This window comes from Mobula hypostoma, chromosome 7 (genome assembly GCF_963921235.1).
Source record: "Mobula hypostoma chromosome 7, sMobHyp1.1, whole genome shotgun sequence".
NCBI classification, from domain to species: domain Eukaryota; kingdom Metazoa; phylum Chordata; class Chondrichthyes; order Myliobatiformes; family Myliobatidae; genus Mobula; species Mobula hypostoma.
This window is the reverse complement of record NC_086103.1, coordinates 130,266,030-130,282,647: the sequence shown is the minus strand read 5'-3', so window position 1 is coordinate 130,282,647 and position 16,618 is coordinate 130,266,030. Positions and strand designations below refer to the sequence as shown.

General features: G+C 39.9%; 1 protein-coding gene across 3 annotated transcripts in view; it reads right to left on the bottom strand.

Moving 5' to 3' along the window:
- LOC134349531 (mitogen-activated protein kinase kinase kinase kinase 4) overlaps positions 1 to 16,618 on the bottom strand; it is a 277,027-nt gene that overhangs the window by 145,074 nt on the left and 115,335 nt on the right. For all 3 annotated transcript variants that reach the window (XM_063054000.1, XM_063054002.1, XM_063054001.1), the window contains one exon: positions 13,095 to 13,151. In XM_063054000.1, the coding sequence (XP_062910070.1) occupies positions 13,095 to 13,151 (57 nt within the window). The remainder of the gene's footprint in view (positions 1 to 13,094; positions 13,152 to 16,618) is intronic.

The following is a 16,618-nucleotide window of genomic DNA, read 5'->3' as shown; positions in this document are numbered from 1 at the left end:
ATGTTCTAGTAACCTCTGACTCAGTGCCTTCGCTGCTGGGTTGCAGGGAGCAAATCACTAAGCAGCCAGAAGACTATGAGCAGAGTTGGCAGCTATGGGACATTATGGAGGTTATTCTAATATTTTTTGTTGTTATACTTCTGCCAATTTTCCCTACTTACAATGTGCCAATTGAGATGACTCAAATTATACTTGCATGAGGAAAGGTGGTTCTGGATTGAAAGTGGAGGAAGATTAAACAGAGTATGACATGAACTTGCTGATGTTGTTAATGCCTCTAGCTGTTGGGTATGTCAATATATACCATACACTTTTAAAGAGTTGCCATGCACAAGAAGGTTCTACTAAATTGTATGGCATTAGATCTTCTCTCAGCAGTTAAGGGGGTAACATGTAAGGAATGTTGTTCTTACATACCTGGTCTGAATACATAACTGATTTGACTGATCATAATTATAAAGATCGTATTGCAGCTTCAACTTCTCCATGCATGATTGGATAGTCTTCCTCATTGGAAGATTCCTGCACATTCAGCACGCTTGGACCCCCTTTGCTCTGGTAGTTGTACAGTTCTGAACAGTACTCTGTCCACCTTTCTATTATTTCCTTTTTTTCTGTGAGACTTTTGCCATTTTTGTCTTGGATGGTGTTCACCTTGGCTTGTTTCTCTTTGGTAACATCTTTCACCAGCTGGAATGCCTTCTTTGTGTTGTTGTTGGAGCGGCTGTCTTCAATGTCTGCACATTGTTTGGCTATCCATCTTTGCTTTGCTTCCTTCATTTCCCTCCTGATTTCCTTGTTGATTTTCCTGTATTCTGTTCTTCCCTCTGCTGTGTTTTTATCTTTCTTTAATTTCCTTCTTGTGTCACACATATCCAGTATCTTGTTAGTGACCCATGGTTTAAACTTACGGCAGCATTTCCCCAGAATCTTGCCTGCTGTTTCTGTCGTCACTGTGTTGAAGTTATTTGTGGTGGTCTCCAGGTCTTCATCAAGGAGGATCACTGAAGTGCGGGAAGTCAGCAGAAGTTAACAAGATCCCTGCTGAACTGCTGAAGCATGGAGAGACCATGATAGACATCTGCAATAAGATCTGGCAGACAGGTGAATGGCCGACACCTTGAACTCAGTCGCTGATCATTGTGCTTCCCTAGAAAGGCAATCTCCAACTTTGCCAGGATTACTGTACCATCAGTTTGATCAGCCACGTAAGCAAGGTAATGCTCAGAATCATCTTGAACAGACTGAGACCTCAGGCAGAAGACATCATTGCCGAGGAACAAGCAGGCTTCCGTAAGGGCAGAAGCACCACTGAGCAGATTTTCAACCTCCGCGCCCTCTGAGAAACACCTTCAGCACCAGAGTGAGTTGTTTGACAGAGTCTGGCATGATGCCTTATGGGCCACCATGAAGAAATTCAACATGGGGCAGAAGCTGATTCATACAATCCATCAGCTTTACGCCAAGGCAATCAGTGCAGTACTCGCGCAGGGCACCATCAGGGAGTGGTTCCATACCTCTGTAGGAGTCCGTCAGGGTTGCCTCCTCTCCCCCACTCTCTTCAACGTCTTCCTGGAATGAATCATGAGTGTTGCCCTTGAAGATCATGTGGGCACAGTCAGCTTCAGAGGGAGGAACATCACAAACCTAAGATTTGCTGACGACATTGATGGACTTACAGGAAAAGAGGACAAACTGGCCAACTTGGTCAGCCATCTTGACAGAGCCTCCACAAAGTTTGTAATGGAAATAAGTGCCGAGAAAACAAAGCTCATGGCAAATACCAACGGTACCATCACAACAGACAGCTCAGTCCACGGTCAGAAACTTGAGACAGTGCAGCAGTTCAAATACCTGGGGGCAATCATCAGTGATGAAGGATCAAGACCAGAAGTCCTAGCAAGAACTGCACAGACAATGACTGCAGTATCCAAACTCAAGACAATATGGAGGGACAGCAACATCACCATGAAGTACAAGATCAGACTCCTGCGTGCACTGGTATTCTCCATCTTCCTGTACGCATGTGAGACATGGACCCTCACAGCAGAGCTACAGAGGAAGATACAGGCATTGGAAATGAGATGCTATCGCAACATCTTGGGCATCTCATACTTGGACCACATCACAAACGAGCAGGTCCGCAAGACCATCCAGCACCACATTGGCCCCCATGAAGACCTCACAATGGTGAAAGCTGAGATGGTACGGCCATGTAACAAGATCTAGTAGCCTTGCAAAGACCACTCTACAAGAAACTGTGGAGGGGAAAAGAAGGAGAGGTAGACAGAGGAAAAGGTGGATGGACAACATTAAAGAATGGACAAGGAAAACATTCGCGGTGACCCAAGCTCTGGCACACAACCACAACAGATGGAACAGACTGGTGCAAAGCTTGTCATGACGGCGCCCCAACGATTCCACCAGGAGTTTAGGGTGCAGGTAAGGTAATTATAAAGAAACAACGAAAGTACATCAATCTAATAGATGGATTTCTTTGATTGGATTAATTTATGTCTTGGAAGCTAGGGTCACTCAACATAATGAGTCATAACATTTTTCCTGATACGCCTCATCATAATGTACATATTTTTTTACTTGTATGAGGTAGTCACTAATAGAGCCTACTTACAAAACCAATCTACCTAACAATGACATAATCCTATGATATTTCCATAATGTAGGTGAATTTTTGATTATTTTATATTTAATCTAGGTATGAAGTTTAACAATGTACGAATATTATAAAAAGAGTAACGACCTTTAATAAAACCCGTTTGGTCTTCCGAAATAATAGAAGGAAGTACTTTTTCTAGTCTATTTGCTAATAACTTAGAAAAAACTTTAGAATCAACATTTAATAAAGATATTGGTCTATAAGATGCACATTGAGCAGGGTCTTTATCCTTCTTTAGTATTAAAGAAATTGATGCTCTATTAAAAGATTCCGGAAGTTTACCAAGTTTCAAAGAAGCCTCAAAAACCTTATAGAGCCAAGGAATCAATAAAGAAGCAAAACATTTATAAAATTCAACGGTAAACCCATCAGGGCCAGGAGCTTTCCCCAGATTCATAGAAAAAATAACATTCTTAATCTCATCCATTGTAATGGAAGTATCTAATAAAGAAGACATATCCTGTGAAATCTGAGGGAAGTCTAACTTATCTAAAAAATCATTCATATATTTAGAATCTCGAGGAGACTCTGATTGATATAAAGAAGAATAAAAATCACAAAAGGTTTGATTAATCCCCACATGATCCAATATCAATCGATCATTTTGGTTATAAATCTGATTGATTTGAGATTTAACATAATTAGATTTCAATTGATTAGCCAGCAGCTTGCCAATTTTATCACTGTGAACATAAAAATCACTTCTTGTTTTCTTTAATTGGTTTACAATCGAGGACGAGAGTAGTAAACTGTGTTCCATTTGAAGTTCAGTTCTTTGTTTGTATAGCTCCTCAGAAGGAGCCATAACATATTTCTTATCAATTTCTTTAATCTTGTCCACAATTGCCATCTCCTCCTGCTTCTGTTTCTTCCTCAAAGCAACGGAATACGAAATAATCTGACCCCGAATATAGGCTTTAAAAGTGTCCCAAAGAGTGTTAACCGAAATATCTTCTGTATGGTTAATTGTAAAAAAAAAATTTCTATGGAAATTCAATGGAATTAGCAATTTGGTATAAGAAGACCACACCACATTGTCTTGACCTCTTGCCTCAATTCTCTGCTCTTTCGTTCTTTCCCTCCCTTGTTCCCTCCTCATGTTTCTTTTCCCTTATTTCATTGTTGGAATGCTTAATAAACAATCACAAGAAACAAATTTTATGCCTCATTCTTGACTAATGAAGAAACTCGGATCAAAAACATCAGCATACAGAGTTTTACAAAGAAGTAACGAAGAGAACAGAGGAAGGTAGGGCACTGAACATTGTCTATATAGACTTCAGTAAGGCCCTTGAGCAAGTCGCGCTTCGCAGGCAGATCTAGAAGATAAAATCACATGAAATTCAGGGATAGTTAACAAGCTGGATTCAGAATTGGCTCTATGACAGGATGCAGAGGGTGATAGTTCAAGGTTGCTTCTCTAACTGCAGGCTTTTAACCAGTGGGATGCCACAGGGGTCAGTTTGGAACCTTTGCTTTTATTTATTATTTGTTCATATGATTTGGATGTGAATTAAATGGCATGACTAGTAACTTTGCTGATGAAGGGGTTCTTGATCATTGTGAAGGTGGTTACAAATGAACTTAAAGAAATATCTTGATGGCTGAGAAATGACAAAACAGATTTCAACAGAGCTAAGTGTGAGGAGATGTATTTTGGGCAGTCAAACCAATGTAGGACTTGTGCAATGAATGGCAGTACAAGTGCACTTTTCACTAAATAGCCATCCAAGTCAACAAGGTGGTGAAGGCAGCCTTTAGCATACTGGTCTTCATTGTCACAGCATCAAGTTTAAGGTTGCGATATAACGTTGCAGTTATACAAGTTGTTGGTGAGACCACATCTGTTAGTCATTCAATTATAGGAAAGATATTATCAACTAGAAACGGTACCAGTGAGATTTACAAGGATGCTGTGTGAATTAGAGGGCCTGTGCTATACGGAGAGATTGGCCGTGTTGGATCTTTATTCCCTGAAGCACAGTAGAATAAGGGGAGACTTCATAGCAGTTTATAAAATCATGAGGTATATGGATAAAATGGGCAGTCATGCTCTTCTCCCAGTCCAAAACTCAAGGCACAGCTACAAGAAGAAAGGGGAAACCTGAGATGCAACTTGTTTATTGAGTACATGGAATCAGCTGCCATATTGAAGTGGTCGAGGTGGATACAATTGCAATACTTAAGAGGAATTTGAATATGTATATTGTGGGGAGGGGCTTAGAGGGTGATGGGCTGAATTCCAGCAACAGCCTAGCAGGAAGGACACTGTTGGCGAGATGGGCTGAACGGCCTGTTTCTGTGCTGTACTACTATTTAGTATAATATCATAAGACACTTTGAACACATTTATATGAACCATATTACTTTTGTCTTCCTCAATATTACCTCTACAAAGTCTTCAATAAGGCTGTTCAAGGAAGATCTTTTGCTTTTGAAATTAACAGCAAGCTTTCATTATTATATATTTAGCTTCTATCTTTGTTTTCTTAAGGATCCTATTAATTTGTCATTTTCCCAAATTAAGCTAGTTATTGCAGCTCCCTGCAGGTACCTCCCCCCCCCCCCCACAATGACAGGTACATAGTATCCAGGGCAACTTCAAATGAGCGGTGCCTCAGAAAGACAATATCCATTATTAAGGACCTCAGTCACCCAGGACATGCCCTTTTCTCATTGCTAGCGTCAGGAAGGAGGTACAGAGGCCTGAAGGCGCACACATACAGTGATTCAGGAACAGCTCCTTCCCCTGTCATCCGATTCCTAAATGGACATTAAGCCCATGAGCACTACCTCACTTTTTTAAATATTACTTCAGTTTTTGCACTATTTTTAATTTAACTATTTAATATACATATACACACACATATACATACTGTAATTGATTTAGTTTTTTCTTTCAATATTACCATGAACTGCATTATACTGCTGCCACTAAGTCAACAAATTTCACAACATATACCGGTTATATTAAACCTGATTCTGATTCTACAGCATTACTCTGCCAAATAATGCATTATAACTGGATTGTCCAAAAGCATTCAATAAAGTGTCACAGAAGAATCACTACACAAGGCATATAATGTACTATCACTAACTGAGTAATATGGAAAAAAGAAAGAATAAATGTGCCATTTTTGGAACAGCTTAAGAGAGCTATCACAATCCAACAAGAATCAGTCTTTGCTTGTCAACTATTTGCCATCTTATTCATGACTTAGATAAAAGAACAGTGTAATGTATCTAAATCTGCCAAAAATCCTTCACTTGGCAGGAATGCAGACTGCAAGATGATGTAAAAGTACAGTATGTTAAGTGATACAGATGAGTTAAGTGGGAAAAATGTTGGCAGATGGAACATAATGAGATTATATTTGAATTACCCACCTTGGTAAAAGAATGGGAATGTGAAATACTTCTGTAAATTCTGAGATAATGTTGGTAATCAATGGAACTCATCTTCCTTGTATATGAATAAGTAAAACTGCAGAATGCATTCACTCAAAAATCTTTGGATGCAGATGCTAGGATGATAATTATTCATTAGATTGAGATCAATCAGTGGTTTCCAAATTGGTGGCATCACCCCCAAGGTGGCAATGGGAGTTCCTTCGGATAAAGATAAAGGGGTGGTGGGGAGGGGGGGGTTGAGGGTGCTCAGTAGCAAGGGCAACAGCCAAGGGATTACACATTAAATTTAAGAGATAAATTATGTATTATCAGCATTTGATCCTCCCTGCCTTGAATGATTACAATGATTACGTAATTACCTCATCCATTGGTAACCCACCACTCTCTCGGACTTTCCTTGAAGTGCATTATAATTGTTGAAAAGCAATGTGACACTTCTATATTTGGCATATCATGAAAAATATGGACCGAAGAAATCGTGTTATTTCCGGGCCAACAGAAGTCAGGTGGTCCTCAAAAGGAAACTGCCCGAGACACGTTTATGTGCATTTGAAACTGTGATAAAATTCTCTGAAGATTCGAATGATTCATTCAAGAATGTTAGGCATGACATTGCTTAATTCTCAGAATTATTTACAAAGATTAAAGAAATCAATCTTCATTTGCAGGGAAATGATGTGAATCTTAAAGTCAAATCAGTCAGCTCCACATTTGTCTGAGTTAACCCTATTTAAGTATAACATTGGCCATTGTGACATTCTCCAATTTCTGTGTATCTCCAAGTTGGAAGAGAAAGAAAGAATTCCAGATGATGATCTTCAAGCATACGGTACCCACCTGATTAGCTGCATAAAGACATTTCAGAGAGATTTCAGGGTCTTCTCTTGATCCAAATTCCACATTGGGTAATAAATCCATTCCTGAACACTCATGATGACTACAGACCGGTGGCATTGACGTCCCACATCATGAAGACCCTGGAGAGACTTGTTCTGGAGCTACTCCGGCCTATGGTCAGGCCACACTTAGATCCCCTCCAGTTCACCTACCAGCCCCGACTAGGAGTTGAGGATGCCATCGTCTACCTGCTGAACCGTGTCTATGCCCACCTGGACAAGCCAGCGAGCACTGTGAGGGTCATATTTTTTGACTTCTCCAGTGCGTTCACCACCATCCTCCCTGCACTGCTGGGGGAGAAGCTGACAGCAATGCAGGTGGATGTTTTCCTGGTGTCATGGATTCTTGATTACCTGACTGGCAGACCACAGTACGTGTGCTTGCAACACTGTGTGTCCGACAGAATGATCAGCAGCACTGGGGTTCCACAGGGGACTGTCTTGTCTCCCTTTCTCTTCATCATTTACACCTCGGACTTCAACTACTGCACAGAGTCTTGTCATCTTCAGAAGTTTTCTGATGACTCTGCCATAGTTGGATGCATCAGTAAGGGCAATGAGGCTGAGTACAGGGCTACAGTAGGAAATTTTGTCACATGGTGCGAGCAGAATTATCTGCAGCTTAATGTGAAAAAGACTAAAGAGCTGGTGGTAGACCTGAGGAGAGCTAAGGCACCGGTGACCCCTGTTTCCATCCAGGGGGTCAGTGTGGACATGGTGGAGGATTACAAATACCTGGGGATACGAATTAACAATAAACTGGACTGGTCAAAGAACACTGAGGCTGTCTACAAGAAGGGTCAGAGCAGTTTCTATTTCCTGAGGAGACTGAGGTCCTTTAACATCTGTCAGACAATGCTGAGGATGTTCTACGAGTCTGTGGTGGCCAGGGCTATCATGTTTGCTGTTGTGTGCTGGGGCAGCAGGCCGAGGGTAGCAGACACCAAGAGAATCAACAAACTCATTCGTAAGGCCAGTGATGTTGTGGGGATGGAACTGGACTCTCTGACAGTGGTGTCTGAAAAGAGGATGCTGTCCAAGTTGCATGCCATCTTGGACAATGTCTCCCATCCACTACATAATGGACTGGTTGGGCACAGGAGTACATTCAACCAGAGACTCATTCCACTGAGATGCAACACAGAGCGTCATAGGAAGTCATTCCTGCCTATGGCCATCAAACTTTACAACTCCTCCCTTGGAGGGTCAGACACCCTGAGCCAATAGGCTGGTCCTGGACTTATTTCCTGGCATAATTTACATATTACTATTTAACTATTTATGATTTTATTACTATTATCTATGGTGCAACTGTAATGGAAACCAATATCCCCCGGGATCAATAAAGTATGACTAAGACTATGAGTATGAGGAATTAACGGGAAGGATGGAGGAACAACTGACTTTGCTACAAAATGACAGAGCTGACGCAGAGGTTCAGAAAAATCATATCAAAACATTTGGTTGAAGAAATCTGAATGTTATCTGCACCGTACAAAAAGGTCAAGATGTTCTTTAATATCTTTTCAACATCATATTTAGTTGAGTGCAGTTTCAGTGCAGTCGTCCAACTTTTCAAAGCAATGAAACAAACTTCAAATTACTAAACGTAGGTATTTGAGACTCTGATGTCAAGCTGATATCACTGCACCAAGCCCATCCATCTCATTGAAAGGTGAAAAAGCAATGAAGTAGCGAATAGTTGGACTACTAATGTACACTCTAAACGTGGTAATGAAAATTGTAATTTACTATATTTCAATAAATAATTTTATTTGTAGCTTCAGATAGATTTGAATAATATTTGCAATTATTTTTCACTGCTTTGAAGTTACAGTTCCTATTTTCTTTCACTGTGCATAATAAATCAAAATTCTTTATTGTTTTTATGTAATGGCTAGAAAGGGAGGGGGAGCCAAGGGGGCAGTAATCTAACAAAGCTGGAGAATCACTGATATAGATCCTCTGCACACTAAGGGTATCAAAGGATTTTTGAAGGATAAGGTAAGATTGCAGAGTACGAGTGCACACATTATCTTACTAAATGCAAAGCAGGGTTATGGAATTATGTGATCCACTCTGGTTATTTCATGTCTGTTCTTACATAGGATATTGTAGAGATATATCCAGCAAGCTGTAGAGAAATTAAGGTATTACAAATTTATAATATATTATACTGAGGTACAATGAGCCTGAATTCAAGATCAAATAGAAGTTAGCAACATGTAAAGGCCAGGCTTTAAATAAACTGGAGTAAGAAGAATGGAACATGAAAATATGGAAAGGCACTGGCACAATCAAATTGCAAATACACAAGTGTGGAAGAGATTTTGTAGTTGTGAGAACATAGCATACAATGCTTCAAAAAAAAAGCAAGCAACCATGCTTTGAAAACTTTAAACATAACTGTCCCTTTGGGTAGAATTCTTCAATGAAACATATAGCTGATGAACAGCATTTGGGCAAGGGAGCTCGAAGTTATGGTATGGGCCAAAATAATGGTCAGTCCACTGCGAACTTCATCAACATATTTTCTGATAGGAAGTGGAAATAAGTGGCTTACACTAGAACTGAATCATCAGCACATCTATAGAAATGATGTTATTCTGCAGACGATATCACCACAGGACAGCACATTGCTAAGCGGCAAGGACAGAAATCCAAGGTCTCCAAAAACTGTTGTAGAGGGGAACTACTGAACAGGACAATAGAAGAGAAGTGACGCAGAAAATGGCTTTGTAAACTACTTTCCAGGCACTGAGAATATCACCCTTCTTCAGCTACCCCAAGTTCACTCAGTGGGTAATTCTATACTAAATCACATTCTGCTTCACCCATCTTCATTTCTAGCACAAAATGCCAAGAATTGTTGAATTTATTCCTTCCTGGTTTAAGATCAGATTTTCACCCCGTCAGTCTAATACTGTCACAAAGGTCACCTTCCTTTTAACTTTGTCTTTGTCACATGAAATACATCAGATCAGACAGCATTCCGAAAGAGTTAACTTTCTAATTGATAAACTTCTAAACTGAGAAGTTGAAATTTTTACAAAATGGTTTTAGCATCCACAAAAGGGAGAGAAGAAAGAATTGGGGAAAGCCTGTGCAACACAAAATGGCTGGAGGAACTCAGCAATTCAGGGGAAGGCCTGCGACAGGGCAAATTACATGAAGTGACAAAGCAATTGAGGAAATAACAATGGGACAAGTGAAGCACAGGCCTGGAAAAGATGAAAATAATTGAATCAATACTTGAAATTATGGATCTCAATGGGAAGTCTGCAAAGTTAAAATTTGCAGAATGATAACATGAGATGCTGCTTCTCAGCTTATATTGAAATCGACTGGAACAGAGAGACCAAAAATAAATTGGTCAGGGCAAGGATGATCCAAAGTATCAAAATGACAACACAGGCTCAGGAAAACGCTGAAAAAATAGTTCCATAAAGAAGTCTGCCAGTCTGTATATGATTTCCTCTAAAAAACATCATTAGCAATAACTGAATTATAAAGAAAAGTTGAAAGAAATACAAGTAAATCCTGTTCTGCTGAAATTGATATTTTGGGCTGTGGATATTGAGAAAGAAGGGGTGAAAGGGCTAATTGTCTTTCCTGTAGTCGCACTGTAAGTTGTGCTGCAAGGGAGAAGAGCTGTTAACAATGAATGAGAATGAAACATGATACTGTGGAGGGATGAGCATCATCTTGATATTAAGAACCATAGAAAAACTACAGCATAGAAAAACAGGCCTTTTGGCCCTTCTTGGCTGTGCCGAACCATTTTCTGCCTAGTCCCACTGACCAGCACACAGACCATATCCCTCCATACACCTCCCATCCATGTATCTGTCCAATTTATTCTTAAACGTTAAATATTTTTTCCTTGGATAGTTGTGCCTTCGCTACAAAGGCATAAAGGCATAAAGACAGGTTTCCTGTGCCTATCGAAACTTGTTTCAGACCTTCTGCAATCCATTCATTACTGCTGTGCATTACATAGAATAAAACTTTCCTGAGTTTTGATGAAGCATTCCATTTCTATTCCAAAACCTATATACCTTGGGCCTTAACTATCAGTCTCAATTTAAATATTCTTATCTGGTATTCTCTTTCGTCTCCAAGCCAGGGTCAAATCATACACACCATCAAGACCACATTTCCAAACCCATATTATTCTGAACCACAATCCAAAGTTGATGGCACACAGTCATATATTGTAATAACCATGTTCCACCACTGACAAAACAAAACAATTAACCCTAGCTTGCCACAATTAACAATGTTTCACTGCCACTCCCCTTCACTTTATTGCTCCATTTAAAATTCTACAATTGACAAAACCCTCCATGGCTTTTCCTCATCCCTATTCTTGCAACTTTGATCTTGAACATTGTACTGTTTTGATTAGACACTTCCAACAATTCAGCATTCAACATTTTGGCCAGATACCTTGGAAACCTCTCCCAAAAACTTTTCCCAATATTCTCAAGGCAATTCCTTGATGATGCTTTCAACCAGCATGTACAATGTTTCTCCCATCATTTTTCCATTTCTATGACATATTCAGGAATTTGTATTGCATTGAAGTTGCAACATAACAGCAAATTTTTCTTCCCTTTCTAGGTTTGTTTAATATCATTCTTTAAACTTAAAGCACAATACATGAATGTTGTTTTTCTGTCATCCACTGACTTCTCTTCTGATTACATTTTCTAGTCATGCAGATTAGCAAAAAAAACAAGCCAGGAACTCTGGGGACTACTATCATCAAGAAACATTTCCTGTCAATTGAGATGTCAAAGCACACTAACTGCCTACAAATTTTCTAAACTGGTCATTGACATTGCTAATCTTTTCCAACAGACACTTAAAAGTAAAATGGCAAAGACATTATGCACAAGTCTGTTTTAAATTCATCATGTCAGGGATGATTGAAAAATGAAATTAGTTTAATTATATAGGCAAAACACAGACTAACATGATTAACAACCACATCACTATTTTGAATAATCTGGGCAAACTGTACAATGGTATGGAAACACCAATGCCCTTCGACAGAAAATCCTACAAAAAGTAGTGGATATGTCCCAGTCTCTCCCCTCCACTGAGCACACCTACTCGCAACACTGCACAGGAAAGCAGCATCCATCATCAGGGACCCCCACCACCCAGGTCATGCTCTCTTCTCACTGCTGCCATCAGGAAGGTCGTCAAGGAGCCTCACACCAGCAGGTTCAGGAACAGTTGTTACCCCTCAACCATCAGGCTCTTGAACTAGTGAGGATATCATTCAATTTCATTTGGCCCATTACTATACTACTCCCACAATCTATGTGCTCACTTTCAAGGACTTTTGATCTCATGATTTTGACTGCTTTTTGTTATTGCTTATTTATTCCCCCCCTTCCTCTTTTATACTTGCAATTTGTTGTACATTGGTTGTTTGTCCACCCTGTTGGGTGCAATCTTTCACTGATTCTATTATGGTTCTCGGATTTACTGAGTATGCCCACAAGAAAACAAATCTCAGGGTTGAATATGGTGACATACGTACTTTGATAATGAATTTATTTTGAACAATGCACTTTAAAAAAACTTCGAAACCAAAAGCAGCATCTGCTATTTTACTAAATAATAATGTACAGTCAGTAATTCATAATATTCAATCTAAAATTATGCAAGAGCCAAGACAAGTCTTCACTTTTTTAAAAAATCAATTTGGTCTTTGATGTATACAAATAGATATCAACATGTTCTAAATTTAATAGAAAGTTACCATCTTCAAAATATCTCTTCCTGTAAAGCATTTTGGTATGCTTCCAATTAGATAAATGCAGGTCACATGGATCAAATACACTATGAATTTGCCTACTGCATTTAGAATTATCATTGAGAACAGCACTTTAGATCTAATACAAATAGATGTAACAGTGTTATACATTTGCTTAGAGAACCCTTTCTTCAGTGCCTAGTGGAATGTGAACCCACCATTGGTCAATGACAGGCCTTCAATATAACATTTTAATTACATTTCCATTGTTAATAAAACAATGATGCACAATAAGTAAAAACGTAGAATTTTTGTTTCACAAAATAACCTGTTGACTTACCTCTGTAACGTCCATAACTTTAATGGCTGCCAACTGACCCGTTTTGACATGGCGGCCCTACAGAGAGAAACAGGATGTCAGAACACAGTAGTACTAAAAAATACGTAAAATTAGATAGTCTGGAAAATTTAAAACATGTTTTTAAATCAAAACTAAAATGCTGTGTTAAACAAATGTTTTGGAAAACAAAATATATATTTACTTCTGAACAGCTATAAAAGCAAGTTTCTCACAAACATTACTGCATTTCACATAACTTTTATATTTCAAACAGGGATCTGTGACAGGATGCTGATCAAACATCGCAATTCTTCAAAAATTTTCTAGGTCATGATTCTCTTTCAGGTGGTCAGTTCAAATATGGAATCTGTAATCATTCTCTGAAAATTAAACTTTAATTTCCAAACAGCCTACTTCGCTTTTGCCCTTTCATACATCCCTTAGCTTTGTTAAGTGTTGAACAACTCCACTTGCACCCTATGCCTTTACTCATTCATCCATCATCTCCCTTTCCTGACTACCACCGGTGTAAATCCACAAATCTACATGACAAAATCTTCAGTGGATCTACAGAATGAACTTCGCTCTGTATCGCCAGTTCTCCACTATTAGGCCATTCTCCATTGTGCTACAATGAGTCTAGATGGTTTTATGCAGCAACTGTTGCACAGTCCCTCTCAGTATACGGGATGCATTCCCCAGAAAAATGATGCCAGCACAGTTGGTACTGTAGCATTTTAGGTATATAATTGTGCTGATGGCATCGCTGATATGCAGGGAACCAGGTGTGAATTCTTGCCTTTGATGCCACTATGCTGGGAACCTCCACTTGTATTCCTGTACAATGAGATAGTTCTCATCTCCCCAAGTGCTGATGCAGAGTTAGCTACCAAGGCAATTTGCAGAGATTACCATAGCCAAAGAGGAATTACGCACCGAGATGCAGGCTCAGGGCTAGAGCATGATTTTTACTGGGCAGATCTGGGGCATTGCTGGAGACCTGCAGTGGCTTCTTGTGGTGGTACAGTACAAAGCTATCTTACTTCAATCCAAACTTATATCATGAACAGCATTAAAAACAATTTAATGGTAAATTATATAAACAGAAGTTTGGTGTGCAAGATGGCTTTTCTTAGCTCTGTAAGAAAAACTATTTAATGACAGATACTTGTTCCAATACAATATAATTTTAAGGCCTCACGTGGAGTACTGGGAGCAGTTTTGGGCCCCTTATCTGAGAAAGTATGTGCTGACATTGGACAGGGTTCAAAAGGGATTCACGAAAATAATTCTGGGATTAAAGGATTTGTCAAAAGAGGAGAGTTTGATGGTTTGGGGACTCTACTCACTGGAATTCAGAAGCATGAGGGGTGACCTATCAAATGGTGAAAAGCTGCAATAGACTGGATGTTGGGAGAGTCGAAGGACAGAAGACATGGACTCAGAATAGAGTGGCGTCCTTTTAGAACAGAGATAAGGAGGAATTTCTCTAGCCAGAGAGTGATGCACCTGTGAAATTCATTGCCATGGGCACTTTGAAGGCCAATTTGTTATGTTTGTTTAAGGCAGATGTTGATAGATTCTTAATTAGTCAGAGCATGAAGAGATACATGGAGAAGACCAAAGATTGGAGCTGAGAGGGAAAATGGATCAGCCATGATGAAATGGTGGATCTGACTCAATGGGCCAAATGGTCTAATTCTGCTCCTGCTTATGGTCTTATAATGGATGGTATAACAATAATATCTTAGCCATATCCACACTTTTGAGTACTTTCAGCAAACATCTGTTGGCTACAAGCAAAATGTTTGAAATTCACCAATGCAACATTCAAAAAAATATTCCAGTCAGTTTCCAAAGCAAAATGAGAACAATAATGAGAAATTATAATGTTTCATTCTTTTATAATATTGAGACCAAAATGCTTAATTTCAAATTTGATTTATAACTCAGTAAGAACTAAGCATTGCGGTCTCTAAACTTAAAAAGTATTCTCAGCAACAACAATGCACGATGAATGGATCAGCCATGATCCATTCATCATGACAGGGTCATGTTTTTTGACTTCTCCAGTGCGTTCAACACCATCCGCCCTGCTCTGCTGGGGGAGAAGCTGACAGCGATGCAGGTGGATGCTTCCCTGGTAACATGGATTCTTGATTACCTGACTGGCAGACCCCAGTACGCGTGCTTGCAACACTGTGTGTCTGACAGAGTGATCAGCAGCACTGGGGCTCCACAGGGGACTGTCTTGTCTCCCTTTCTCTTCACCATTTACACCTCCGACTTCAACTACTGCACAGAGTCTTGTCATCTTCAGAAGTTTTCTGATAACTCTGCCATAGTTAGATGTATCAGCAAGGGAGATGAGGTCGAGTACAGGGCTACTGTAGGAAACCTTGTCACATGGTGTGAGCAGAATTATCTGCAGCTTAATGTGAAAAAGACCAAGGAGCTGGTGGTAGACCTGAGGAGAGCTAAGGTACCGGTGACCCCTGTTTTCATCCAGGCAGTCAGCGAGGACATGGTGGAGGATTACAAATACCTGGGGATACAAATTGACAAAAAACTAGACTGGTCAAAGAACACTGAGGCTGTCTACAAGAAGGGTCAGAGCCGTCTCTATTTCCTGAGGAGACTGAGGTCCTTTAACATCTGCCGGACGATGCTGAGGATGTTCTACGAGTCTGTGGTGGCCAGTGCTATCATGTTTGCTGTTGTGTGCTGGGGCAGCAGGCTGAGGGTGGCAGACACCAACAGAATCAGCAAACTTATTCGAAAGGCCAGTGATGTTGTGGGGATGGAACTGGACTCTCTCACGGCGGTGTCTGAAAAGAGGATGCTGTCTAAGTTGCATGCCATCTTGGTCAATGTCTCCCATCCACTACATAATGTACTGGGTGGGCACAGGAGTACATTCAGCCAAAGACTCATTCCTCCAAGATGCAGCACAGAGCGTCATAGGAGGTCATTCCTGCCTGTGGCCATCAAACTTTACAACTCCTCCCTTGGAGGGTCAGACACCCTGTGCCGATAGGCTGGCCCTGGACTTATTTCATAATTTACTGGCATAATTTACATATTACTATTTAACTATTTATGGTTCTATCACTATTTATTATTTATGGTGCAACTGTAACAAAAACCAATTTCCCCCTGGGATCAATAAAGTATGACTATGACTATGCACCAGAAATGATGGCAGCAATGAGAATTCATAGCTGGCTAAAACCTGCAGATCTACAATTCAAAAACAGCTTCTTCTTCACTGCTATCATGTTCTTACACTGACCTGAGAAACTTTAGTTCTCCCCATATCCCTCATCTTACACTGTCATATCTACTTTTGTTTACTGTTGTGCTGTATATTATCTTAATTTGCAATGCAGTGCGCTGCTACATTTATAGCATGGGTGTGCATGCTCATGACAATAAACCTGAACTTTCTTAGCATCTGTGCAGCCCAAACAAAATGGGAATGCGTTCACCCTCTACACCACAATTAATAAGGTTCACATATTCAC